This window comes from Lepeophtheirus salmonis, chromosome Z (assembly GCF_016086655.4).
Source record: "Lepeophtheirus salmonis chromosome Z, UVic_Lsal_1.4, whole genome shotgun sequence".
Classification (NCBI taxonomy): Eukaryota; Metazoa; Arthropoda; class Copepoda; order Siphonostomatoida; family Caligidae; genus Lepeophtheirus; species Lepeophtheirus salmonis.
Window position 1 is genome coordinate 6,412,132 of NC_092584.1, and position 27,780 is coordinate 6,439,911.

General features: G+C 32.6%; 1 protein-coding gene across 1 annotated transcript in view; it reads left to right on the forward strand.

The window, feature by feature from the left end:
- Window positions 1–27,780, forward strand: part of LOC121130565 (transient receptor potential channel pyrexia-like) — a 110,988-nt gene that overhangs the window by 63,316 nt on the left and 19,892 nt on the right. The window contains 4 exon segments of the mRNA XM_040726311.2: window positions 9,388–9,450; window positions 13,377–13,512; window positions 13,588–14,290; window positions 15,775–15,904. Coding sequence (XP_040582245.2) covers window positions 9,388–9,450; window positions 13,377–13,512; window positions 13,588–14,290; window positions 15,775–15,904 — 1,032 coding nt within the window.

Consider the following 27,780-nt stretch of genomic DNA (forward strand, 5'->3'; position numbering starts at 1 on the left):
TCATGATTATTAATAAGTATCAGTGCCAATAAAAATATGTTGGTTAACAATTAAATATAGTAAAAGATTGACGTGTTGATAATAAAAACGTCTAATTTACGCTTATGAATGCGATTCAAATCAGCTTAGCTAATTATTATATTAAACTGAAAAACATTAATTGCAGGGTGGGAAATTTAAATGACAGTTTTTCAAAATTTATTATTAATAATTAATGAGTAAAAAGAAAGGTTGTGCCCGGTTCAAGTTCAGCGGTTCTATCAGTTCTGGTTCTTTCATTTCTATGGTTTCAGCTTTATCGGTCTCAGTTCCGTCTCGTTTCTTTTTTATATAGAATCATTTTGGTAACAAGCACTTAAAACAAAGACGTCGCTAGAAAATTGGGCCCAGAAAATGATATTAGGTACAAATAGTGCTGTAGCTACCTTTTTCGTAGAGTGTCCCAAGTTCCAACAAGTCTCCGAAAACTAAGTCTGCCTTAAGGCAATGGATTTCAAGGTGTGGGCCATGAGGGGAGGCTAGGGAGGGGGGTTCTGGAAGATGGAGAATGGAGAATTAGTTTCAGTCTACACATACATAGTACATATATTTCGTATAAAGGGGGCCTCAGCTAAAAATGTATTACTGTAGGGTCCTTATCTTAGTAAAGTTTGGGATTTGGGAAACCCTGGCTTAAGAAATATTATAGTACCTTGACAAGCTTAGTAGCGGATCTGGATCCATAATCTACCTCACCCATTCCCTCTTTTATTTACAACGTCTAGTACGTAAAACCCCTTTTTCAGATCCATACATGCCCCATGGCGACGTACAAAAAATAACAGGAAAACGTTGTAATTCCACAAAAAAAAAAAAACAATTAGAAAATTAATTAATTGATTAAGTTAATTCATTTTTGATATAATATATAATGTGTTTTCTTTACATATTCTAAATAGGAACAAAAGCACAAGAACCGAGACCGATAGGCAATATACTGCGGTTTCGGTTCGACTTTGTCGGTTCCGGTTCTAGCAAATCAAGAACCAGAACCGTTTAAACCACTGGACTCTCATAAGGGTACAGCCTAGGTAATAAGTTTTAGAGAGAGTAACGAGTAATCAAGCAGGTAACGAGTATATCCCGTAATTACTCGAGTGTTGTTTTTTAGAAACTAGAAAATACTCAAGTAGGAATATTAATCTCATGGAAAATTATTAATATATAAATAAGCTATAAACCTTCAATATGGCGTCAAATTTGATAGTAATATACAATCTGGGATGTTAATGAGTGCAAATTATAATTATAATCAATGATCAGGTAACAAAAAACTGCTTTAAAATTAAGCATAAAAGCATTTAATTCATTTATCTTCAACTTATTATATATATATATAATTTTCAGTGGGAAGTACGCATCATCAATTAATATGTAGGACATTTCATGGAGGATTAATCCGTATATAATTCTAATTAATAGAATGTATGTTAAGTTTAAGATCTTATTAACATATACTAATGGATATTTAGCATTGTTAGAAAGAAATGTGGTTCAAAATGAAGCTGGATTATTACTAGGATATTTTAGCTCGCCCGATTTTTTGGAATTGGTAATCTGAATTTTCTTTTCCTCGGCTGTTGTCATTATTATTACATTCATGGGGAGTGAACATCCTTTTCAACTACATACAACACTTCATTTATACATCCGAATCCGGATAGTTTTTAATGTTTATTAAGAAATTTAATTAAATAAGCTACTTAGATTGCGTGAAAATATATTAAAATTATATTCCGTCAAAAAATTTAATCGTTTATATCCATCAATTAATCATACTTTGAATATGAAGCTATTATTGAAGAGTTCAATTTTTTTCTACGGAATATTATTGTGATCTGTATTCAATGCAACCTAACCAGCTCATTTTATGAAAATTCCTTAATAAATATTATTAATTTGATTGACAACAATCAATCAAAATCTACCTTTTTTTAAAGGCATTTTTTTTTTCATTAAATTGAAATGTTTCTGTTTTATAACTTTATCCATAAAAATAAAAAAGATATTCGCTTCTATGTAAGGTCTTTGATGTTACTCAATTTTTATTGATTATATACATTTTTTTATTAATTGTAATCAAGATAAAGTCATAAATAGTTTATTCTTCTAATACTGAATGTTTATATTAATTTGTTATTTACTTTGATTTTCATCTATATAGTTCTTTCATGTCGAAATTTGGCATTGAATCGTAGCTATACCCTACAAAATTGATTTTTTTAAAAGGCCTTAAAGACCAAGCCTGCAGAAATGGAAAGTTTTAATGGTTATTTCCGTGTTCTGCGGCTTTAACAACAATAATAAATGTGTGTTTTACCCTGCGAGCAAAAATGTTATTATATGACGTAATCTGTCAAAAACAGTATTAAATCAAACACGGGTTGCCTCGAAATGGGAAGTTTTAAAATAACTACATAACCAAATGATTAAGTAAACAAAAATTGTAGACCTTTGGCTCAAAGAAGATTGTCACTGCTGTTGCTCACAATGAAACCAAGGGTCATGAAACTTGGTTTTAAAGTGTGGGGGATATTAGCTCTCTCAGTAGTCAACCATCTATCGTTTTGGATTTTGTGGGATCTGTCGACAGTCCATTATTTCTCATCAGAATAAAAGATAATTCGGTTACCATGGACTTCAAATCGTTCCGCAATTTTCGTCTATAGTCTGCCGGGGTACCCTCCATTTTGTTTGTAAGGATATGAGTGTGTAGTGGCGTTATGATTTCATCCTCAGGCTTGTGTTTATGGGACTGGAGATTGTTGTAGGGCTTACTTGGCGCTTTTTGGGAAGAGTATTAAACAGAGTCTCAGGAAATACCTTCAAGGAATGTTTCGGGCCTACGATGAATATAATAGTGTGATTATTATCACTCCGGGACTGTATATAATCAACTTTTTATCTGAAAAACAGAAGTTTCCCTTCTCCAGATTTTACTCTATTGAGAAAAACATGTACTAATAGCTACAAAGGGATTTTTTTTTTTTGGGGGGGTGCAAGGTTCAATAAAGTTAACGATGTGGAATATAATAGGAAATAAGAATAGAAAAATAGATGGATATTAATGATTATTTATCATTATTAATATTGGTACAATCATATAAACCTGTCATAAGGGGGTTATGAATCGAATAAAAGAGTATTGAGGTAGTTCGTTCATAAATAATACATATAACATAGGTATTGTAAGGATCTGAAGGAAGTAGTTGTGCTTTATCCCAGGTAGAGATAGGACGGGTCATGAATACGGATCCGGGTTCAAAATACCCGAGTATGGTAAAATTAAACTTGTATTATCCGAAAAGATCCGGGATCATAGTTGCAGGGGCGTCCGCAGGAATATATTTTGGGGGTGCTTGGTCTTTGATTTTTTTTTGGAACAAAATCCAAACTCAAAATTTAAAAAAAAAAAATTCAAATGTCCACAGTTGTTTACAAAAAAAAATTACAAAATTAAATTTTTTCGAAAATAATTTCAAAAATTCACAGCTATCCACAAAAAATGATTTTTTTACTTAAAAAAATGGAGAAATACATAGCTATTTAGAAAAAATTAAATTTTTTGCAAAAGAATTTCAAATATTATATTTTTTTCGAAAAGAAATCAAAAATCCAAAGCTGTCAAAATAAAATGCAATTTTTTTTGGAAAATAAATTTCAAAAATAAAATTATAAATTTTAAATGTTGGGGGGGAAAAAGGATTCTGCGGATCTTAAAAACCTTAAATTATTCCATGATAAAGATAAAACATGTCATAACTAAGGATTTAAAGTACTCGGTCCTAATTTTTCAAAAAAAAGGATTTTATTGAATTTATTAGCATTGTAAAGGAAATCACTCATCATACGCAATATAAAAAATCTGGATAACATGTTTGGCTAATATTGGAAAAAAATTGATTAAATGTTCCGGAAATTGAAAAAGCTCAATTGTAATGTTCAGCTTTAAAAGTTTATCTCAGAAATTCATAGTTTTGTGGCATTTCGTCTTAAAAATTGACAGCAAAGAGAAAAAAATATGAAAGATTATTTAAAAAATGACATATATTTCAGTTAAACATCCATGTTTATGCATCAAATAGATGTGTGTCTGAGCTCTCTTAATAATTAATGAAGGGCCCTTAGATGTCATTGATGGCTTTCAAACGGCAGCATAAGATTGGTTGATGTATATTGGAGGCCTTCACCTCGAAGAACACACAAAAATTGTAGTCGAGTGAGTTGGAATCAGGGCTGATGGGGACCAATAGTGAAACAAAAAGAGTTCAAAAGAACTCAAAAGGCTAATTCAAAATAGTCTTACAACGGAAGAGATGGGTTTCCTTCATTGCTAATGTCAAAAGTATCCTCTCCACCAACACAAGGATCTTTTCTCCCACTTTTTTTAATAGCTCTCTAGATAATCTCATGTGAAACACAGAGATCTTTTACATGGTCCCTCATGGACTTGAGGGTATTCCCCTGGGGTTTTTTCCTTAACACTTCCGGGTTTGGCTTTTTTGAAAGAGTCCTTCTTCCTCTCCAACATTTCGGACTTGATGACAATTTAGATTTTTGGTACTGGAGATGCCCAAATGCTTGTAGTGCACGAATGGAAATTCGTTGATCACGTTCAAGTATCATTTTCTCTACTTGTACGTAAACTAGAGAGGTAATGTTTGTTTTGTTTTGTAACTAATTGTGTATGCTCCGCTAAGTATATTTTTGGTTTCGGATCTGGATTCCAAAGTTCGGCTACTCGAAATTTACTCAAGTATTTATGTTTTTAGGTCCGAGCCTACCCGTAGCCGTCCTATCTCTAAATTCTGAGGAAGGACAAGTTAAAAGCACTCTAATAATTCTTCATGATAATAACTTTTGATTAAAATCAATTACCCGTAGGGTTCATTCTACAACATATATTACATGTTATATACATACTTGAGTACCCAATATACGATTAAGGAGTCGAATAATAATTATTACTTAAAAAGACTTCATGTATTGTTGAATGATGGGGCTATTTTGAGAGGATCCAACAGAGAGAGGGTAGGAAAATAATAAGGATTCAAAAAACAATTTTATATATATTTATTTCTGTCAAAATCATTATGAGGCGGCTTCATTATTAGGGATGTGCCGAGTATTTTGGAGTTTATAAAAAAAAATCGAGGAATGAACGAGCCATACTCGTTATTCGCTCGAATACTCATTACTCTCATGGGTACTTACAAACTTACAATTTAACTAAATTGATATAAAATTATGGGGTGAGTGGACAAAAAAATCATTGATTTAGGGGGGCTACTGCCCATCTACCCTACTACCAAACACTTTTTGCACATTAACAGATTCGTTAGTCAAAAAATCATATTTTATGTAGGATTATTGAAAACTGTCATTTAAAAAGATTCACATTCTTGACCGGCTCGGATAAAGCAGATTTCTTGCTCTTGTAGGCGCGAAAACTTTTTAAATCCGAATCAAAGAAATACTTTTTGATTTTCTCAAAAAAGAAAAGAGGAGAGAAATATACTTTTTTGATTAGTTACGAGTAAATACTCGGATTTTAAAAGCAGGAACAGAGTTTTTGGTGTCTATTTTTGCTTACTTCATAAAAATCGAGTACGAATTGACGAGTTTTGCTCGTGATATTTTTTTAGTGATGGGCATCCACAGGATTATATAGTTCTATTTGGGGGCTTGGGTTAGAACTTTTTACAAAAAAAAAAAAATCAAAAAATTAAAATTTTGTGTGAAAAGAAATTTAAAAATTCAATTTCAAATAATAAATTTTGCGGAGAAAAATTGAAAAATCTATAGGTATTTACAGAAAGAAAAAAATTGGGGAAAAAAATTAACTGATGTAAAAATGTTTTTTATGAATATAAAAGTGTTTTTATTATTGATTTGATATTATCTTCTGAACATCAGAGATATCAGAAATATACAAATGGACAAAAAAAGAGGTAAGAGACATAGATAAAAAAGACATTATTACAGAAAGAAAAGTGGAAAATGAGGTTTTATTTCGGTAAAAAACAGGTTCCTAATTACCTTGGAGGCAAAACAAAATATATTTTACGAACATTATTGGGTATTTATACGTCTACTTGCTAAATTTTACATTGATCTCTTTGACCATTTTGGATGATATGAGTGATCAAATAAAAAAAAACCTTAATAAAATATATAAGATATGTAATAGCAACAGAGTACCCAGCATTGCTCGTGCTAGAGAGAGGGAAGTCACATTGAAAATGGTCAAATTAACTGAAAAAATAAAAAAAATATTCAGAAAAACTTCTATATACTAACAATTATAATATGAATGTTTCGTTGTGGGCGAAAAAAATCCTGATAATTCTAATTTTCTTGGATTTTTGACACTATATCAATCCGGCTAAGTAAAGTAAACCAACAAAGTTTCATCATTATACCTCCGAAAAAAAAGACTATCATTTTTGGCTCTTCCAACCTTAGATACAACTCTTATTATGAATTTATAATAATGAATATTGTGTTATAAACTTCTTTTTTTTTGTACTAATTTTGCAAAAAAAAAAAAAAAAGGTGTCAATTGCATTTCTTGGAATTTTAAAGAAGAGCACAAACCTACCAATATTTTTTCGTACTAACAAGCAAAAAGTTATGAAAAAGTTCTCGGAAAAGATAACCCTCGATAACTGGTTAATTTTTGCAAATATTTCTTTTAAAAAAATTTAGAATTGACATTTGATGAAAAAAAGTGGAAAAAAAATGAAAAATTATTCAAAGAATGACAGAAATTTGAGTCAAAACATCCATTTTTAAGAGTCACACTTATATGCAAACATATTTCTCGAGAAATTTTTACAAACTTTATTTTATTTACGAATCAAATATTTCATTGGAGGTTCATTTTTTTTTTTTTGCACCTAAAAAAAAAGTACAATTTTTACAGACTTTTTTTTTTAAATAACTTTTTTGATTTTCAATAAATTTAGAAAATACCGTTTTTTTATATATATTTTTTTTTTTTTTAAACATCAGTCATTATATGATTTATAAATCAACACCTTATCTAGTCTCCTTCATCTCCAAAAAGCATTTTTGTGTTTTGGATATAGAAGAAAAAATCTGTAACCCGCCTGACCAGGTCCAAAGGAGGGCCCCATGCAAAGTTTCAGCATCATAGGTCCAACTGTGTGAGCAGGACACACACACATTTTCTTCAGATTTATGATCATAATAAATGCTTTAAAAAACTATATTTAGAAATAGGCTTTTCAAGAATAAACACAAAATGAAGGATTGGGGGGTAAAGTAGAGATTTGGGTTGTAATCATTATAAGTATTATATGTTTTGAATGTACGTATTATGAATTAATAATATCCACTCCAGTATTATGTCATTTTATCCAAAAATAATATTCCAAGTATTCAAAGGATTAATAAAACGATATAGATGAGTGTATATACATAAAGTAAGTCCTTCAAGGGGTTTACCTGTACCTATGTCGAAGGAACAAGATTATCCATACTTCATACAATAAGCTAGCAGTGGTCTATGGAGAAAGAAAGTACTCACATTGATGAAACATACATGACTATGAGTATATGAAAATTCAGGGGTTGAAGCTTTTTTTATTCATAAAGTCAATTGATGAAGTTTTAGTCAGGTAATTTGAAAATGTATTTATTTTGTATAGTAAAATATATGTACTTTGAGCTCCCAAAATACTCTTTCCTTGATCTCCTTTTCAAAGATGGACAGGAACTCCGAGTCCTTCTTTAAATTGTACCCTTAACTCTCTGCTTTCCTAAAGAGGTCTTCTCCATCATTTTTCATCTTGATCACCTTAAAAACATGCCTCCTTGAACACTTCGGAGTGTCCGTAATGTTGTAGATACAAATTACAATGGAAAGAACAAGATATTTTTCTCAAATTATCTACTTTTCTCGTCCCTAATCGATGAAATTTTTTTTTTTTTAATCTACCCATGATAAGGGATTTGCAGTATAAATAGTTAAAGGTTGGCTGAGGAAATTAATTTCGTATATGTCTCTTTATTTCAATCCTTTACAAAAAAAAAACTGTTACAAATATCCGATTTATGCAAAGTATGCTCCGTTCTGTTTGATAACTTGTTACCAAAGAGAATCCAACTTCATTATGCCCTTTTCATAGAACCCTTGTCCTATCAGCAAAAATTGACATCTCACAGGCATCCATTGAGGACAAATTTGTACCACAAGCGTGTTGTCCATAGACAGGTAGTCACTTGATAGCAAGATTGGACCGTAGGGTGGACGAATAAGAAGTTCCTATCCGAGCTCCCAGAACTTTTGACGCATCATCAAGATGTGCTCAGCCTGGCATTGTCTCCTGTTAACCAATCCTTGCAGCTTCTGTTCGATCGCCAGTTTCAAACGGTCGAGTTGTTCAACGTTGAGGTCATAATTGAGAGGGAAGCAATTCCTCGAGCAACACGAACCGAAAAAGTATACCTTGAAAATTTTCTTTGTCGCTTATGACGTGCTTTTACCTTCATGAGGTAAGAATGATAAATATGGCAAATTTCTTTTCCATACTCGCGCACGATAATTCACGAATTCACTAACCAAGCGCAATACTGTCCCGAAATCGTTTGTAGTATACAGTCACACCTTTACAAGACTTTATCGTATTATCCGATTTTGCAATTAATGAACAAGACAGACTTAGTATTAAAAAAAGGGCGGGAAATACAAATTACTTTTACACGAACCTAATATAAAGGTTGGTTCACTGATGGCCAAGAGAAGTTTGCGCCTGTTCTCTTTTTGTTTTGTTCGATTTTTTCCTGGCCGATTTTTGTGTATATTTAACGTAATCTATCTACTTTTATTAAGTAAATTGAAGGTAGGGGTTCCACAAGATAATGTTTTGGGAAGGAGTGTTTGGTTTTTGGAATTTTTTTTTTAAAAAAAAAATCCAAAATCCAACAGCTATTTGCTAAATATCAAATTTTTGGAAAAAATTCACAGCTGTTCTAAAATAAAATTTCAAAAAGTGATTGTTGCTAAAAAAAATGATTTTTTCAAAAAAGATTTTCAAACATTCATATTTATTCACAAAAAATTTCATTTTTTGTTAATAAAATTTCAAAAATTAAATTCCAATATAAATTGAGGGTTTTTTTCAATTCATAAAGCCATTTCATGAAGTTTAATCAAGATTTATTTGAAATTTATGCATTATTTATAGTAAAATATGGCGTCTCCTTCAATTACAATTAAATTAATAACGTTATTAAAAATACTTTATAGAGTGCATACAAAAAAAAGATTTATAATATAATTGAAATAAACATAATCTAATATTTTTGACTCTCTAATTACAGACCCAAGGCATCAAATCCTCCAATGTCTTATGGATATAACAACAAAAACAACATTAATAATAGGTGAGTAATGAAATAATACACAGGCCTATAATTTGTTTGTAGGTACAAGCTACCTAAAGAAATTCAAAAGGCCTTAGTCATTTATTTTTTATATTTAATATGTATGTAAATGTAAATTTAATTCCATAATTGATATGTATGTGCGTACACTTAGAAGATTATATAATATATATATATTTTTTTTTTTTGGGGGTTTGTTTTTTGGAATTACTTTTTTTTCCGTAAAAAAATTTCAAAAATCCATAGTTGTTCACAAAAAATTTAATTTTTTGGAAAAAAAATTCCAAAAATCAATAGTAACTCAAAGAAAATTTAATTTATTTGAAAAAAAGTAACTAAAATTCATATCTATTCACAATAAATTTAATTTTTTGAAAAAAATATGAAAAAATAAATTTCTTGTAAACAATTTTGAGAATTAAAATATTAAATTTTTTGATTTTTTTTTTCAAAAATCCACAGTAATTTAAAAAAATTGATTTTTTTGGAAAATTATCAAAAATTCACAGTTATTCAAAAATATTACATTTTTCGGAAAAAAAATTCAAAAATGAAATTTCATATATAAAACTTTTTGAAAAAAAATTCTAAAATCTACATTTAATCACAAAAAATTTCAGAAATCCATACTTATTTCAGAAAAATGCATTCTTGTAAATCAATCTAAAAAATTAAAATTTTAAATATTAAATTTTTTACTCTGCGCCTGATTTGCTAAATGAATAAATTTTGAAACCTCATTTTAGGCAAAAAAAATGTCATCCTGACTAAAAAAAAATTAGTAAAAAAAAATAATTCTTAAATTCGCCCCTTAAGCTAACCCCTTGCAGACATCCTTATGTGAGTACATATTAGTTTTGAGACTTGTAACAGCTTTAAATTTTTTTTTAAATAGCTGTTGATTTTTAAATTATTTTTACGAAAAATTTAATCTTGAATTTTTCTTTAGAAAAAAGTGGATTTTTCATATACAGGGATTCCACGATAAATTGGAACTATCTTAAAATTCAACCTGCTTGATAAAAATGGAATTTGGAGTGTATTTGTTAATATGAAAAAGTTAGACATGATATTCAACAATAAATTTATTCAGCATGTCCTCCCTCAGCAGCCACCATCTTCTCCATCCTGCCCCTAAAGGATTTGCATGCCCTGATGACTTCCACGGAATCGACAGCATTCCACTCCCTCGTAATGAAGCCCTTTAGGGCCGCGATGCTCTTGTGGCTGACCTTGCACACCTCCCTCTCCAACTTCCCTACCAGTAGTAATCACACGGATTGAGGTCGGGTGAGTTGGAGGGCTAGGTGTTGCGATCCCAGGAAGTGATGTCGTGGGAGTTGAAGAGGTTAGTGGTCCTCATGGCGATGTGTGTGGGCGCTGAGTCTTGTTCGAATATGAACTCCCTCCCAACGGCCGTATCCTTCATCCAGGGGATGACAAACTCCTCCATGACTTCGCAGTACCTTATCGCGTTAACCCTTTCCTTGGGATTGAAGAAGAAAGGAGGCATCAACTCACCGGTGCTGCAGATGACACCCAGGGTCATCACAGAGGCCGGGAACTTTGTGGTGAAGACTGCAGGGACCTCTTCTCTCTCCTTGGCAAGCCACCTGTCATTCTGGACGTTGTAGTTTCTGTCGACAGTCCAGTTCTTCTCGTCGGAGAAGAAGATGATTCTTCCTCCATGGCTCTTCAGGTCATTGAGGAGACGCTTATCGTTGGTGAGCCTGGGGGCCTTCATGGATGCTGTGAGGATGTGTTGTTTGGTCATTCGGTATGACCTGTACCCGAAGTTCTCATTCACAGCCTTGGAGACCAGCTGCTTGCTCACTCCACAGTTCTTGGCTAACCTGGACAAGGAAGTCCCTGGCAAAGCCTTGATGGACTTCCGGAGGCCTTCAAGGAAGCGGGGAGTGCGGATTCGGTCACTTATCATATTGTGGGCCTTGCGGCAGACCTTCTCCTCAACCTCCCAGTCATTGAAGACCCGGTACACCGTGGTCTTGGGGTAGTTAAGAAGCTTGTAGATAGCAGAGGACTTGTGTCCTGCACGAGCCAATTCGAGGATGGCGTCTCTCCTTGCTTGTTCCATGATGACTATTCTTTGTTGTCAAAACAATTGTGGTGAAAGTTATAGTGTATTGTTCAGCAACCTTTTATATTAGTATGATTTAACCCCGAATATCCATATTATGGATCTGGATGAAGTTTAAAGTAGTTCCAATTTATCGTGGACACCCTGTATTTTGTGAATAGCTATGGATTAAAAAATATATATTTTATCAAACGAAAAATTAGCCTGCGGACGCCCCTGCTGAATCAATGGGAGCCGTGAACTTGCTTCTTTGCGACTAGATGGTACAACTGGAAGCCTGTTTCTTACTTATTGTGCTAGCTGTTCTAAATTTTGGCTAGCAAGGGAGGAGAATAGGGGCATTTCAAAACAAAAGACCGTTCGACTTAGACTGGGACTATACATAATGCTTACTACTCCATCTACAGCTGGTGGCCAAAGGAGTAAATATTTAGTATGAATGCAAAATACAAAAGAGGTATTGCAGCTTGTTCCCTCTGAAATGCTATGAGTCAATTAAAAATTATCAAACCAAAAAGAATTATGAAATACTTCAGACTTTAATTATCTATCGTAATTTGCATTTATAATTAACATTTTCTTCTTTAAAAAAAACAAAAAACAAGTTAACTCTTTATTTATTTTTATTTTTTTCCTTGGAACCCCTTAAAATATTAATTGTAACAGAAAACCTTGGGATATTTTTGCTAATAATTTTTAAAACCTAATTAAACAGCACTATAACGTATTTTGCTTGGACTTGGTAAATAAAAAGTTACCTCGGATCAAAAGGAGTACTTAAAATTTTAATTCCTAAAAACCAAAATCAGGTGTTTTTACACTTTTAATTTTGTCCAAACTTCAATGAAAAAATTTAAAGTAGAACTTTATAACAACAAAATACTTGACCATAAAATTGCACAACCTTGCACTCATTCCCAAGTAATGTTTTGGCTTTGGAATTTGACTCCTAAAAATTTAAATTTGACCAAATGATCTTGAATTGGCGAATTTTAGGAGATTGAGGACAGATCTGCAACTATTTCAATAAAAAAATCCTTTTCTCTCCAAATTTGTATTAATTATATTTCACATTCATTTCCTTTATAGTTATGATTAGTTTTCTGTCACTCCTTATTAAGGTCTAAAGACTAAAGTCCAGTTTAGACTTGGTCTGATCCAGTTCAGTCCTGCACGTCTGTTCTAAAATCTTATAAAGTTAGGACCTTGATAAGATCACTCAACAAAAATGTATTCTTTTTTTTATCAGTACTGGCAGTCCTAAAACCCGGTTCCAAGGACTGATAGCAGTTGCAACAACAGGGGCAGGCTGGAGGGGCTGTAGTCCCCTTCAGATATTAAGGTATTTTTGAAAAAAAATTGCTTGAACATTTGTGTAAAAAATATTTTTAAGGATATATTTTTTAAAAAAATGATCATTCGGACAAATTATGTAGCAGTGCAAAGAATTTAATTTTTAAATTTCTTATTCACAAAATTTTTTGTGAATAGCTATGGATTTTTGAACTTTTTTCCCGAAAAAATTAATTTTTGAACTTTTTTTTTTTTGAAAATTTAATTTTCTGTAAATAGAGATGGATTTTTGAAAAAAAAAATCAAATAAATTTATTTATTATGAATAGGATTTTTGAAATTTTTTTTTTGGATTTTATTACAAAAAAAAAACCAAAATCAAGACCATTTTCTCCCCCAAAAAAAAAATAAATATATATATAATCTTATACACGCCCCTAGATAAGATTGGTTCTAAGACTGAATTGGACTAGACCATGTAAATAAGGACCTTACTTGTCACAGTATTAATTCATTTTAATACTTTTATTTTCAGAACTGAAACAAGCACTTACAAAATGCCTTGGGATGATAAGGAAATCGAGAATCGTTTGCAGAGAAATGTTTTCAATGAATCAAGTAAAGAGATTCAAGATGCAATCGAGGCGGAAAATCTAGAAGCTCTCATGAAAGTAAGTTAACAGCAGTCTCCTTTACTCATCGTTCAAAATGAGATGTTTGTATATTTTTTTATATACTTTTTTCAGATAATAAGTAAGAAGCCTGAAAACTTTCGACATCATCTCCTTCTTTGGGCCTCATGGAAAGGAAAAATCAATTTAGTCAAATTTCTTTTGGATCAAAAAGCCAATCCAAATACCAAAGACCTGGATGGCCGTACCTGCCTTCATCTAGCTGCATGTAGTGGTGACCTCGAAACTCTTAGAACTCTTCTATCCTCACCAGAAATCAATGTGAATTCATTTGATAAGCAGCATCAAGCCACACCTCTATTTTGTGCTGCTCTTTCTTCGAACACGGAGGCCATACGCAGCTTAATTGCATCGGGATGTGACATTAACGCAGGACTTCATGATCATGGCTCCACAGCTCTTCATTGTGCCGTAAAAGCCAACGCTGTTGAGAATGTCAGGCTTCTCCTCGAAAGCGGAGCTGTTCCTAATAACGTTCTACTTTTTAGCGAAACTCCTCTCCATACAGCTGCTTCCATGGGTTATGGAGAAGTTGTCAAACTTCTCATCGAGAATGGAGCGTGTTTAGAGGTCCTTATGGGAACCATGAAAATGACAGCCCTTCATTTAGCAGCTCAGGAAGGGAATTCAGAGTGTGTTCGATATTTGATCGAGGGTGGTGCTAGTGTTGACATTCGTAATGGTCGAGGACAGTCCGCCCTACATTTAGCAGCCTTATCCCAGTCCCCTGAAACAGTTGAAATACTACTTAAATCAGGTATTTTAAATCTTTCTTGAGAGTCTTTACGTGTGTCAAGGTGAATTTTCACATAGCGTGATGGTACCGATGCAAAATAGTCATTGAAGAACTTCTTAAATAATTTTATTTAAGCTTATGGTTCTTATATTTAAAAGCAGGAGTTTTGAGATCATAAATGTGCTTCTTTAATTAAAGAAATCTAATCCTGTACCCCTTGAATTTTATCTAATGAATTAAAACGAAAAATTCTCAGTTGTATAAACTTGTATAGACATCAGGATATAATATAAATAAAAGAACATCAAAAACATTTTTAATATGAAAAATATATTAACAAGACTTTGAGATCCACTTGGTAACATTATAATAAAAAAGTAAATATTTATATATATATATGTACCTTGGCTTTGAAAGTACATTCGGACGAATGACTATAAACAATAACACTAGTAATTCATAAAAAATAATAAAAATATTATAAACGTAGGAAAAAATATATAATTTCCTTCAAAAACATACTCCTTATATGAACGTATAAACGTATAAACATATTCCTTATATTGATCATAAACTAGCTTTTATCACAATTAGGTAGAAGATATAAATTTGGAAATTAATGCTACGCCCTTTTATTTAAAAAGAGACTTTGAAGTACATCCAGGCGGAAGAGGGTTAAAAAATCAGGATTCATAATAAAAATTTCTGAAATACAAAAGTTTATAACTGCGGTAATTTCCTCAATTGTGGTAACAAATACTCCTGGGCTTAAAAAAAGTATTGGTAGGATTTGATTAGGGTGATTCCTTTGTAAATTCAGTCCATAATTTTGTATTGTAGTCATTGTTCAAATGCGAAAATTCGCCGTTAGTACTATAAGATTAATTATAAATTATATTAGAAGGAAAATTTTGCTAATAAATGTATTTTGTCTAAGACTTGTATAAGCAGATAATACAATTTAGAACCAAAAAATGAGATGATTTAGAGGATTTGTGTTAAAGACAATGCAATAATTGAATATTTTATGGATGGCCAAAATACAAACGTTGTAATTTTTGGGCCTACATTTTTTTCGCTGGTAATTTTGTCTAGAGAAAATTTTGACACTGGAAATATTAGCTACTTTTTTATATTTTTTGATAATGTTTTCGAACTTTACTGTTGTTTCTGGATCAGGTTAATACTTTTATATCTAGGAAAAGAAGAAGAAAAAGAAAATAATTAATTAATTAATTTGACAAATTGTCTTTTGCAAAATATACATTCGGTAAATTGTCATTCGGAGAAATGTCATACTGTACATTGTTCTTTGGAAAACAAAAAACCGCCCAATAGTTCTCTCACGGCCACGCCCACCCCGCTACAACTTCTACAGCCTGATACCACGCATGATAAAATCGATTAATTAAAATATTTTATTAATTTATATACTAATATTTATACGAGGATATTAATTATTCACATTTCATTAATCTATATTTAATTTTCCAAATATCCTATAGGAGCAAATCCTAATTGCGGAGATTTCGACCGACGAACTCCACTTCATAGTGCAATTGTAAAGGGATCAAGATCATATGACTGTGTTCGATTACTTTTGGATACTGGAGCGGATGTGAATCACAAAGATAGGTAGGTGATCTAATGCAAAATTTTCTTTACGATTACTCTTGTTGTTCGTTATGACGGTACCATGGTGGTACCGGAGACATTAAAGACGGTACAATATGAAATTAGTATTTAAACTGACCGTTGAAGTTAAACTATGTTATAAATAATATTTGTATCATGTAACAAAATTCGTTTCATTTTCGAGGTAGCGTTTCACCCAAGTTCACAAGCTACGTTTAAAAATGATGCTCACTAAAGAAGGCCTAAGTACTTTTAAAACACGTTAACATTTGCCATGAATCTTAATTTTGACCTAATTAAAGTATAAATTAGGGTTATTAAAATTATAGAAGATTGATTTATGAGTCATTATATGTCATTTAGCAAAGGTAGTTTTCGATTCGATACGAACGCCTCCTTAAAATTTAGGAAAGGACTGGATGGGGTGTCAATATTTTAGGACCAATACTTTTCGTCTTATAATATATACACTTTAAAAACCGGCTTCCATCAAGCTATGGAAGGCTGTAACTTAAAATAGTAAAAATCATCCCTCTTTTCCGTATTCATAATCCAAGGCATTACCATGCTAAGACCAAAATATTCTATGAATTTTGTTGTTAGCTATTGATTCCCTCGTATCACTTGATACGTCAATGCTTTTCATAATTTGTTATTTTTTGATCAATAAATAAGTAATTTCGTATTTCCCATCCCGTTTTTGAACTAAGTATTTCTTATTAATTATTAAAACATATCGGATGATACGATATAGCGTTGTAAAGGTCGTTCAGTCGCCAAATTATTTTGCTTCGAGTGTAGAAGTCTGAAAAGAAGAAATTCGCCGTATTTTAAAAATCTTATGGATCGAATTTCCATCTACGAATCACTGCTTTATCGAAACAAAATCCATTCATTTCTGAAGCAGACTATGACTGGCGATTAAAAAGGAATTAGGTATGTCAGAGTCACTCGTGGTTAAGCCAGGATTTACTGCCAGGAAGGTGATGCTGTGTGTTTGTTGGATTGCCAGTGAATAACTATGACCCGTTCCCCTATAGCTAAACTCTGAATTCTGCCCTCTACTGTGTACAGCTTGACCGCTTGAAGCTGCTGATGGAACAGATACAGCTAGCATTGGTGAATAGGAGAGGTATCGTGTTTTATGAAGGCAAAACCAAGCCGTACACATCTTCGATAACGCGTCAGAAGCTCCGGGAGCTGAATGGGAAGTCCTTATGTATCCAGACTACAGTCCAGACCTGGCACAAAGGGGCTACACCATGTTCCTGTCACGGACCAATGTGCATTGAAGTAAAAATTTGTCCTCAATAATAGAGGCCTATGAAAATTGGATGTGCGAGTCTTTCACCGATAGGGAGAAGGGATTTTACGAGAATGGCATTATGAAGTGGGATATTTGAAAAAAAAAATTAATTTAATATTTGATATGTCTCTTTGAAATTTTTAAATGTTTTTTTTTTTTTTCAATTATCCTATCCAGTTAAGAATGTTGTGTATCTATTGATAATCTTTATTATTAATTACCTATCCGGCTCCGCCAACAAAGCCCCGCAGACGGAAGCATTATAATTGTCTTTGCTAATCTAAATAGTTTTAACTAAGTCCGATTTTTTTCCTTTGAACCGGTGTAGACAGATTTTCACTTTTTCTATTTCGAGCCCATTATAACAGGTAAAGCTTCATACAGGGACCTACTCACAGTCTACACTATGTAGTAATATATTAACTTTTGTGCAACCTGTACTCTTAGGGTGCCCCCTCACCCCAGAATATTTAGAGATAAAGGATATTTTTCTTATTTTCTTGAAAATTTAATATTGTAAATTATTTTTTGTGAGCAACATTGGATTTTTAAAATTTTTTCCCAAAATTTTTTCAGAAAAGCTATGGATTTTTGATTTTTTTTTTTGAAAAAATTTAATATTTGAACTTTTTTGTGAATAACTGCCGAAATGTATTTTGAATTTTTTTTCAAACAATTTATTATTTGAAATTTATTTCAAAAGAAATAATTTTTTTGAAGGAAACCGTAATTTTTTCAAAAAATTCAAAATAACAAGCCCCCTCTCAAAAAAAAAATATATACATCTTATATTTCGAGCCCATTATAACATGTAAAGCTTCATGGAGTGTCTTTCTCAAAGGCAATGTACTATGTACTAGTACGTTGATTTTTATGCAACGTGTAATAATAGGCTGCGCCCACCACTCGGAATTTTTGGAGTTTAAGGAATTTTGGCTTTTTACAAATTTAATACTTGATTTTTTTTCCCCAAAAAATTATTATTTGTAAACAACTATGGATCTTTGAAATTATTTTCCAGAAAAATTAAATTTTTTACGAAATGCTATGGGTTTTTAAATGTTTTTTCAAAAAAATTATTACTTTTGAATTACTGTCGATATTTGATTTTTTCCCCCAAAAAATTTTATATTTGAAATTTTTTTCCAAAAATTTAATTTTTTGCGAGTAGCTATGGATTTTTGAAATTTTTGGCAAAATTAAATATTTTTGAGGATAACATTTTTTTTTTTTAAACTCAAATAGTAAGACAGAAAAAAAAAATATTGTATATTTCGAGGCCATTATAACACGTACAGCTTTCATGGAAAGTATTTCTCGCAGGCAACACTATGTAGTAGTACGTTGATTTTTGTGCAACGTGTACTATTAGGCTGCCCCGACCACTTAAAATTTTTAGAGTTTAAGGAATTATTTATTTTTAATAGAAAATTTAATATTTATTTTTTTTGGAAAAAAGAATTCCAAAAAAATAAATTTTTTAAGAAAAGGTATGAGTTTTTGAAATTTTTTTGGAAACAAATTAATATTTGAAATTTTTTGTGAATAAGTGCAGACATTTGAAATTTTTTTCCAAAAAATTTAATATTTTTGTACAGGATTTTTGAGGATAGCTATGAATTTTTTAATGTGCCACCATTTAGAGTAATCAAAAAAATTGAGATCTGGGCTTTTTGGTGGCCAAAAGCTCTTGCCCCTTTATTTGAGGCCGTTGGTATTTTTTAATGTTTTTTCAGGTGGGCATCTGTGAGGAGAGTTCCCTCACGTGCTCGTAGGGAGGTCAATCCCAGATTTTGATGATCCTGGACACTGTACAGTATGACCAAAAATTGATGGTGGTTTTTAAAAAAAAAATCATGAAATAACCTAAACAAGTGACTTTATTTACTTCTTAATATGACGAACTTTAAGCTTAATACATTTTTTATGCGTTTTGGCATCCCTTAATACAGATTGTTCAAAGTATCCGGATAAATATTTTCCAGAGTTTTGTCAGTTTTTTTTTAATTAATCCTCTGAAGTTGCTAGTGCATTTTCATTGAGTTCCCTCTGGACCAAGGCTCCCAAACTTTCAATGGGAGACAAATCAGGACTTTTGGTAGAAATCCAAGTTGTCTGAACAACACTTTTGTGCCTTCTTGGAGTGGTGAGCAGGGGCGCCATCCTGCTGGGAAATGGCTCTTGATGTGTCAGACAACATATTCTTCTTCAAAGGAGGTCCAGTTTCTTTAGTACGAGACAAAGCTGACATCAGAGACTTGCTGAGGATCTCCGTTACGTAATACTCGGCCGTCACAGGTTGGTTTCGTGGAATCAGGTGAAGATCTGACACTGCCAAGTGCCTGATAACGGCCCAAACATGAATTTTCGTAGGAAATTTCACAGTTGGAGTGGATTTTACATCTTTTGCCCAACCCCGATCTGTTTGTAGATTTGGGACATAAAATAGCTCAAATGGACTTTCATTACTGAAGAGGATACATTTTCAGACATTTGCAGTCCAGTGTTTCCGCTCACGGCAGAATTGAAGCTGGGCCTTCCCTTGGTTTTCTGAAAGTTTGTGGTGCAGACGAGGTTTGTATGGCAAAGTATTCAAAGAGTGCCTCAGGTAGTTGTGGACAGATGACTTTGGGTATTGGATAGCCCTTTGTAGTTAATTTTGTTACAAGTTTCCTTGTGGATTTGCGTCTTTTTGGTCAAAGATTTTGAAATCACCAGTTTGGGAAAGATTTTTTTTTCCTTCCTCACTTCAGTTTGCAAGGGTTGACCATCCTTCCTTTTCTTACACTCTCAATGGTCCTGAGAGGAATCTGTAAAAGCAAATCTCTCTTGATCCATCCCTTTGTCAACAGCCTTAGCCCTGGTCTCTAAAGTGTCCTAAAATTCAATATTGCCTAATGATTCTATCAGGCAAAATTTTATCAAAAATTTTTTTTTTATAAAACGGATATTTTTTACCACACCACCATCAATTTTTAAACATACTTGATATTTGTTTTTTTTTTTTAATTTAACATCAAAGATTTTTTTTTTTTTTTTTTTTACTAGAAAATTTTATATTTGATTTTTTTTTTTTAATTTAACATTTGAAAAGTAATTTAATTTTTGAAATATTGGGCAAAAAAATTAATTTTCTGTTAATAGCTTCACAAAAAAATTTTATAATTGAAATTAATTTTTTTAAATTAAATTGTTAGTGAACAACTGTGTATTTTTGAAAGTTATTTCCAAAAAATTAAAATTTTGAAAATAGTTATTGATTTTTGAAATTTTTTCCAAAAATTTAATTTTTTCTGAATAGCTGTTGATTTTTTAATGTACTTTCCAAAAAAAAATAATATTTGAAATTATCTTATATGAACAGCAGTGAATTTTTGAAAAAAAAATTCGAAAATTTTATATTTTCCGTGGATTTTTTAAAACTTTTTTCCAAAAAAAATTAATATACGGTTTTTTTTTCTGATAATATTTAAAATTTAATTTTTGGAATTTTTTTTTTTCAATTAAAATTTAAATGAAACATAGAATTCTGGCGGGATTCTTTACAAAACAAATAAAATTAATCCTCCACCCCAAGATTGGGCATCATCTAAGGGGTTTTTACAAAATCGAAAAATTAGTGACATTTCTCGAAACATAAGATTGATTCCATTGATTCTGTAATTGATTCAAATAAATTTGGAACAATAATTGTGGTAGACTTTCATAAGGCGTTTGATTCCATAAAACACAAAACCATTCTTAAAACTATTAAAAAGTTTCTCACACAACGGTTCTTTAATCCGTTTAAAGCTTTGCTTCATAATGAATCATCCACTATTAATATAGAGGTGCACTCCAGTGAACCAATCACTCTGAAGAGATCTCCAGACAAGGATGCCCTGGGTCACCATTACTTTTTATTACGGGAATCGAAGAATTTTGTAGGTCCCTACAAGGAAAACATGGAGGCTTTGGAATTTCCTTCAACGCCAATAACCATTTATTGGACGCGTATGCTCTTGATAACCCCCTATTTGTTGAAACAAACCCAGATAGACAACTAATCAGGGGAATTGAAGTTCTTTTGAATGCGTTTGAGAAATACTCAGACAGATCTGGCCTAAAAGTTAATAAAGATAAGACTGTTTTCCTCCCGATTGGTTCGTGGTGTCCAAATATGTCAATTAAAATTAAAGGCTGCCCCATTTCTGACAAAATTATAGTTCTGGCCATTAAATGGCAGGGAGACGGTGAAACACAAGCTAACTGGACGTCACTAAATTCTAGGGTCTACAAAAAAGTAAAAGAACGGTGAAGGTTTAATATTCTCCGACGGATTAATTTTTACAATATCCACATTGTTCCCTTAGTGTTATACAAAGCTCATTCGTTACCCATCTTGGCTGAAAAAGCAAAGAAAAGGAAGAAAATGTGCGGCTAAAACCCCTTTTCAATCATAAATATCTCTCCAATCTTATAAGGCCGAGATAACTCTTAAACCAGACATTGAATGGAGAGCAATTGTATCAAATATCTACACATATTTTATGATGGGAACTATTCTATCTAATGAAGCTATTGGAAAAATATCCACATCATGGGGCATTCTGTTCATCGTATCCTTTGGTCCGGAACACCTATATATGAGTCCAATAAAACGATTGCCATCATTCACCAGAACACATTTAAAAAATATGTCTTCCAAAATACAGAGGGACTCCGTTTCCCGGAGGATCTAGCCATACGCGATTATATAACTACAGTTCATGATCTTGATAAACAACCCTCCTCAGTTTTCCTTTGAGAAGATACGCAAAATACCACATTCCTCCGTCTCCCTGGCATTTGAAAATGTGTTATGAGCAACAGTTAGAAAGTAGGGCTAAAAAGCTATGCAACTATTATATGAATCATTTAAACTTACCTAAGCCCTGGCACAAGTAAATTCAAGGTTCACTGCTCCACATAAACGATGACAAGGGGTCACAGCACAACTTCAAATATCCGCAAATCTTATTTTTACGACACTCCATACAATGACTGTGTGAGAACTTTGAATTCTAACATTCATGCCTTTGTTGATTACCTTCATGTTCGGATTTTAAAGGAAGCCATATCATTGAATGTCAACGGAGAAAACATCGAATCGAATTTAACAAAAGCGTTAATATTGTTTATAGTATCAAATAGTAGGACTTTCACTGATAATATTAAGGCATTGGATTTGGCTTTGTCTAATGCTAAAGCCCTTATTGCAAACAAGTGAGGCACCTATCAACTATTGGAAGCTGCAGAATCACGAACCATTTTTATATCTGCTGCAGTGCAATACTCAGCCTTCTCTTTAAGAATTCCAAATGTGTCGGCTTATGGATGGCAGTATGGAGCAGATTTGGAATAATACCACTCGAAAATATCAGCAAGATATTACAACACATTGAAAAGAATTATTAGATCTTACAAAACTTTTGGGAAGTCATTGTTTTCAATGTGAATTTTAGACTCTTGACTCGGTTTTAAGTTGTGTTTTTATTCTAATGTTTTATTAATTATTTTACTCGTCATATTATATTTTGATTTTATATTTCTACATCTGATCCTATTTTATTAATTGTTCGAAGTTTTTATTGATGTATATCAGCATGTACTGAAAGGTTCACTGGGAAGGGAATCATTTTAAAAAAAAATGTTTATTTATGTTATATAAAACTCAATTCCTCTACCTACATATTTTATATTATAAATGTTTTTGAGCCTTTATAAAAAAAAAAAAAATATATATATATACAACGACACCCTTTATTTTAAATAATCCTTTCAAAATTGCTCCATTTTGATAACTTAGATGTTCATTCTTCAATATGTTATCCCTCTACTTTTGCTCATTTAAGGCAAAAAAAAATCCCTCAAAAATCTAGCCATGTGTAAGTCCTACTAATAAGAAACGTGGCTCTAAGATTCAATATTTTTATAAATTTGAGATATGTACGTATTCAAGTTATTCGACGACTACTATATTTGCATTGAGAGTCTAGTGAGATACTCGTTTCTTTGGCACAAATCACTCACCAAATCAATGGGTTCATTGTAGTTATCATTGAGGAAGTATCGAGTAAAAAAATACGGAATACAAATTATGCATTCATTGACGTAATCCCTTTTATATTGAACTTATTGATTGCTATTGAATCTGGTACTTTGTACGTACATACATATTTAGCTACAAATATTAATGAGGTTATTTGCACAATAAATAATAATAAAAATAGGTTTGCAAATATTAAAACGCAATTAAAAATAAAATACATTAATGAAGTTAATGGATCGGAATCCTCGAGATCATGCTTAATTTAAATTTTGAATGCATTTTGCATGAACAACTTTATGATGATACAAATTTATACAATACAATAATATAAGTATTTACATATTTTCATATGGTAATGAGGGAGGTAAATATCCTGAATGTCAAGCCCGTGATTAAGGTAGCTTATAACATCCTTGACTTTATGGTGGATTTTCTTGTCTAATTATTCCTGTAAGTATATAATACGTGTAAGTAAATCGTACCAGTTTTGATAGTAAGAATTAAATCAACTTCATCAAGATCAACTTGTACATAATATCAGGCATAGAAGTACCGGAAAGGGCGTCAGGGACCTCTCATGACGCTCCTGGCGTCGGTCTTATTTTCAAAAGGGAAAAAGGAAGGGAGAAGGGAAGAAAGAAAAAAGGAGAAAGGGAGAGAGTAATTTAAACACACTCACGCATGAATACCCGGCCATTAAAAACTTGTAGTTTTAATCACCCGGTATATGTATTGTCGGGTTTAAAACAGGCTATGACGTCCCTAATGTCAGAACTCTGGTACGTCTATGGTATCAAGAATACTTCTCATTATAATTATACTTTATGAAATTCTCGCAATTCCCCTTCTGCGGCTACTGTAGGCTCCAGTCTGGGCCTGCAGATCTTACAACCGTAGTAATTGGACATATCTGTCCACTCCTTTTCAACAAAGGCATTCAGAGAATCAAGATGACCGTGTTGGACAATCCAGGCCTTCTCCAGTACGAAGCCCCATATTCCATAGTGTAGTGACAAGCGGTTACAAGATGAGTTGGACAACAGAAATATGTGAGTGTTTCCTTTCACCAAGCTTGAGTTGTTATGGTCTTATGGCCAGGTGCTGAGTCTTGTTCCCAACAGGCATCCCCCTTGAGGTAGTTGCTATCCAAATAGGGCTTCACAATTGATTTCATCACCTCCTGGTACTCATTGGTTTCAATTTCAAAGGCCAGAGTGGTTCAAAAGTCTTCAATGACAATCTTGTTGTATCTTTCACTTCCTGTCAACTTGGAGACTCTCCAGGATTAACTATAATCCTCCCCTCCTGATCTTACTGACAAGCTCAACAAAGCAGTTCAAAATTCCGCAATCTCCTTTAAAGATTGATGGCATGGAAAAATCTGCAGTGCGTGGTATTTTTGCCTCCATTTCGTTGACGTATCACGAATACAGTTTATATGTATAACAAAAGTGGTTGAGGCCCGGATTGCTCCTGGATCCCATTCTGCCTGGTCATCAATAAATGCCGCATGAGCAAAACAGCTCAGATTGGCTAATCCACCCTACTCTAGAAAATATATTCAAAAAATAAACATAACGAACAGACAAACAATCCTACTTCAAGAACACTGTTATCGCGTGGATCACACCGGGACCCATATTTATTCCAAGAGAAATCTAGGACGGTGTATGCCATCAAAATTTTCTAAGTTTGTCTCCACTCCAATGGCACAGATTTCTTAAACGTTTAGACGTGACCAGCTTCCCAATATGAACACCTTGGACTTCTACGTAAAGGGAAGTTAAAGTGTAAGGGATGAGCAAAATCACCACTCCCCAAATTCAGAATAATTTCCTCTTCACTTGAATTTTTTTTTTTGGTGAGGATAAAAAAATTTTAGACGAAAATAGCGGTTGATTTTTTTTTCATTCCGGTAAAGTTATGCAGTAGAGCAAACAATTTAATATTTGAATTTTTTTACAAAAAAATTCATGTTTGTGAATAGCTGTGATTTTTGTTTTTTTTAAAAGTTTAATTGTGAATTTTTTTTCCAAAAGGTTTCATTTTTGAATTTTTTTGCAAAAAGGTTAAATTTTTGAGAAAAAAATTCCAAAAAAGTTTAATTTTTCAATTTTTTTCCAAAAAATTAAAATTTTCAAACTTTTTTCAAAATATTTAATTATCTGCAAATTGCTATTGAGTTTTAATTTTTTTTCCTAAAACATTCATATTTGAAATTTAAATTTTCAAAATTATTGTAAAAAATTTAATTTTATGTAAATACCTATTGATTTTTGAATTTTTTGTGAGCAATTGTTGAATTTTTTTTGAAAAAATTATATTTTTCAAAACTTTTTTCCAAAAAATTCAATTTTCTGCAAATAGCTATTGATTTTTGAAACTTTTTGTGAACAACTATGGTTTTTGAAATTTTTCTCCTCAAAATTTAATTCCGAAAACAAGACCCCCCGCAAAAAAATACGATGCTGCGGAAACCCTTGATAGAATATACAAAAGTCAACTGATTTTATAGTTTATTATTCACATCCTTTATCCACCCTCCCCAAAACCGGAAAGGTGAAGATTTCTTTTCTTTGAATAGGCTTAAATTCTTTGTTAATTGTCATCTTGTATCATTCTTGTTATAAGGACCACACATGTTCCTCTACTATTTAATGATAGCATAATTTAATTGTTTATTCATGAAATAATGTGTTTTATCGAGTCACCTGTCGAGCACAAAGTACAAATAACATATTAAGGACATAAATTTCTTATTTTAGCGAACGAATAACCTCAAATAGAAGTTCATATATAATTAAAGTGGAATGAAGCAGCTCACTATATTTACTCCTAAATTAAATTTCATTTAAAAATAGGACATGAACAATTTAAAATAAATATATAAAGTGTAGTACATAGAAATCAGTTATTTTTAATGGTTTTCTTCTTCTTTTTTTTTTCCTGTACTCATGAAATTTGGAGATTAAGAAATAAAAACAAGGATTTCCTTGGAAGTTATACTTGTAAGTCCTTGTTGGAGTAGAATTAAAGATCCACATAGATGTAGAGAGTCCACGGAAAGTTTTGAAAAATATTTATTAAAGTACTAATGATATAGTTCCATAAACGTGTGACATATCTTTCATTCGATTTGGTCACCCTTAGCCTTGACCACAGTTAGAAGTATCTCTGGAAAAGGACTTGCATGCCACCATGTCCACGGGGATGGAGTCTCACGCAGCCACCAGTTTGGGCATCAGGTCGTCCAAATTCTTGCTAGGGTCACACAGGCTCTGCTCTCAAGAATAGACCACATGGAGTAATCTATTAAGTTTAGGTCGGGGCTGGAGAGGGCCAGACTGTCTTGTCCCAGAAGCCACTCAAATTGCACTCACATTACCGCTAAGTCTCTCTTGATGTGTGGGAAGGGGCACCATCCTGTAGGAAGGCTTATGTCTAATTATGGATGTGCTATTGGGCCAAGGGAATAAGACCTTCCTCCATGATGTACTCCTTGATGTTGATCTTCATCCCCGCCGGCACATACACCAAGGGGGACTTCCCTGTCTCAGTCACAGCCGCCCAAACCATCACAGACTGTGGCTTCTGCCCTCTGTTGACTCCATGGTCACCCAGCTCACCTTTTTTGGCAGAATCCGATCATTTTGGGGTTTAAAAGCATGTTCCACAGTTTAATTCTTCTCATCACTGAACACAATGTTGGGAGCCGTACCAGTCCTCTACTTCTGAAGGATCACATTGCTTCTCTCACGTCTTTTAGCCTTGACCTTGCTTAACAGGTGCTGGGATACATCCCAAGGTCATCTCTGATAAGATATCTTATTGTTATTGCACCCATTTTGAAATCCTTGGCTATCTTAGTGAGGTTCCTCCTGGGATTTATTGCAATCATTGCCTTGACGACTCCGGGGGGTCCTTTTTGACCTTTTTCTGTCTGCTAGGGGTACTTTAAGACTAGATTAAGCATCAATAGTTATCTTGATGAGCATGTGGTAGACTTCCAGGCTCTTCAGGTTCCTCAAGATGACTGGTGGAGAGATACCCTTCAGATACTTCTTAGTAATAGGATCTCTCTCTCATGGCTTCCATTGTGCTTAACAAAACAATTATTTTATTCAAAAGGGTTTGCTTGGATCTAGTTTTGACCCAACTAGAGTTTAAACATAATATATCGCAACCCTGCATATAATTATATTATATAAAGTTAATTTAACAGGACTTTCCCTATACCCTGTATATAATTGCTAGATACGGAATGGGGGTTGTGTCCTCTTCCTTCATCTCATAGCTGCCCGCATCTAATTTAATGAAACGCAATGATACCTAAACTGCTCTCCACCCAAATTTTCAGGATTACCACGTTCATTTTCAATATTTCTTTTTTAACATACCGCCATTTAGTGTTATTTGAATATATGATAATCTTATAAAACGTCAATTGAGGGGCAGGGTCACATATTATACATTTGCTGGCACATCATTCATTCTCTTTCT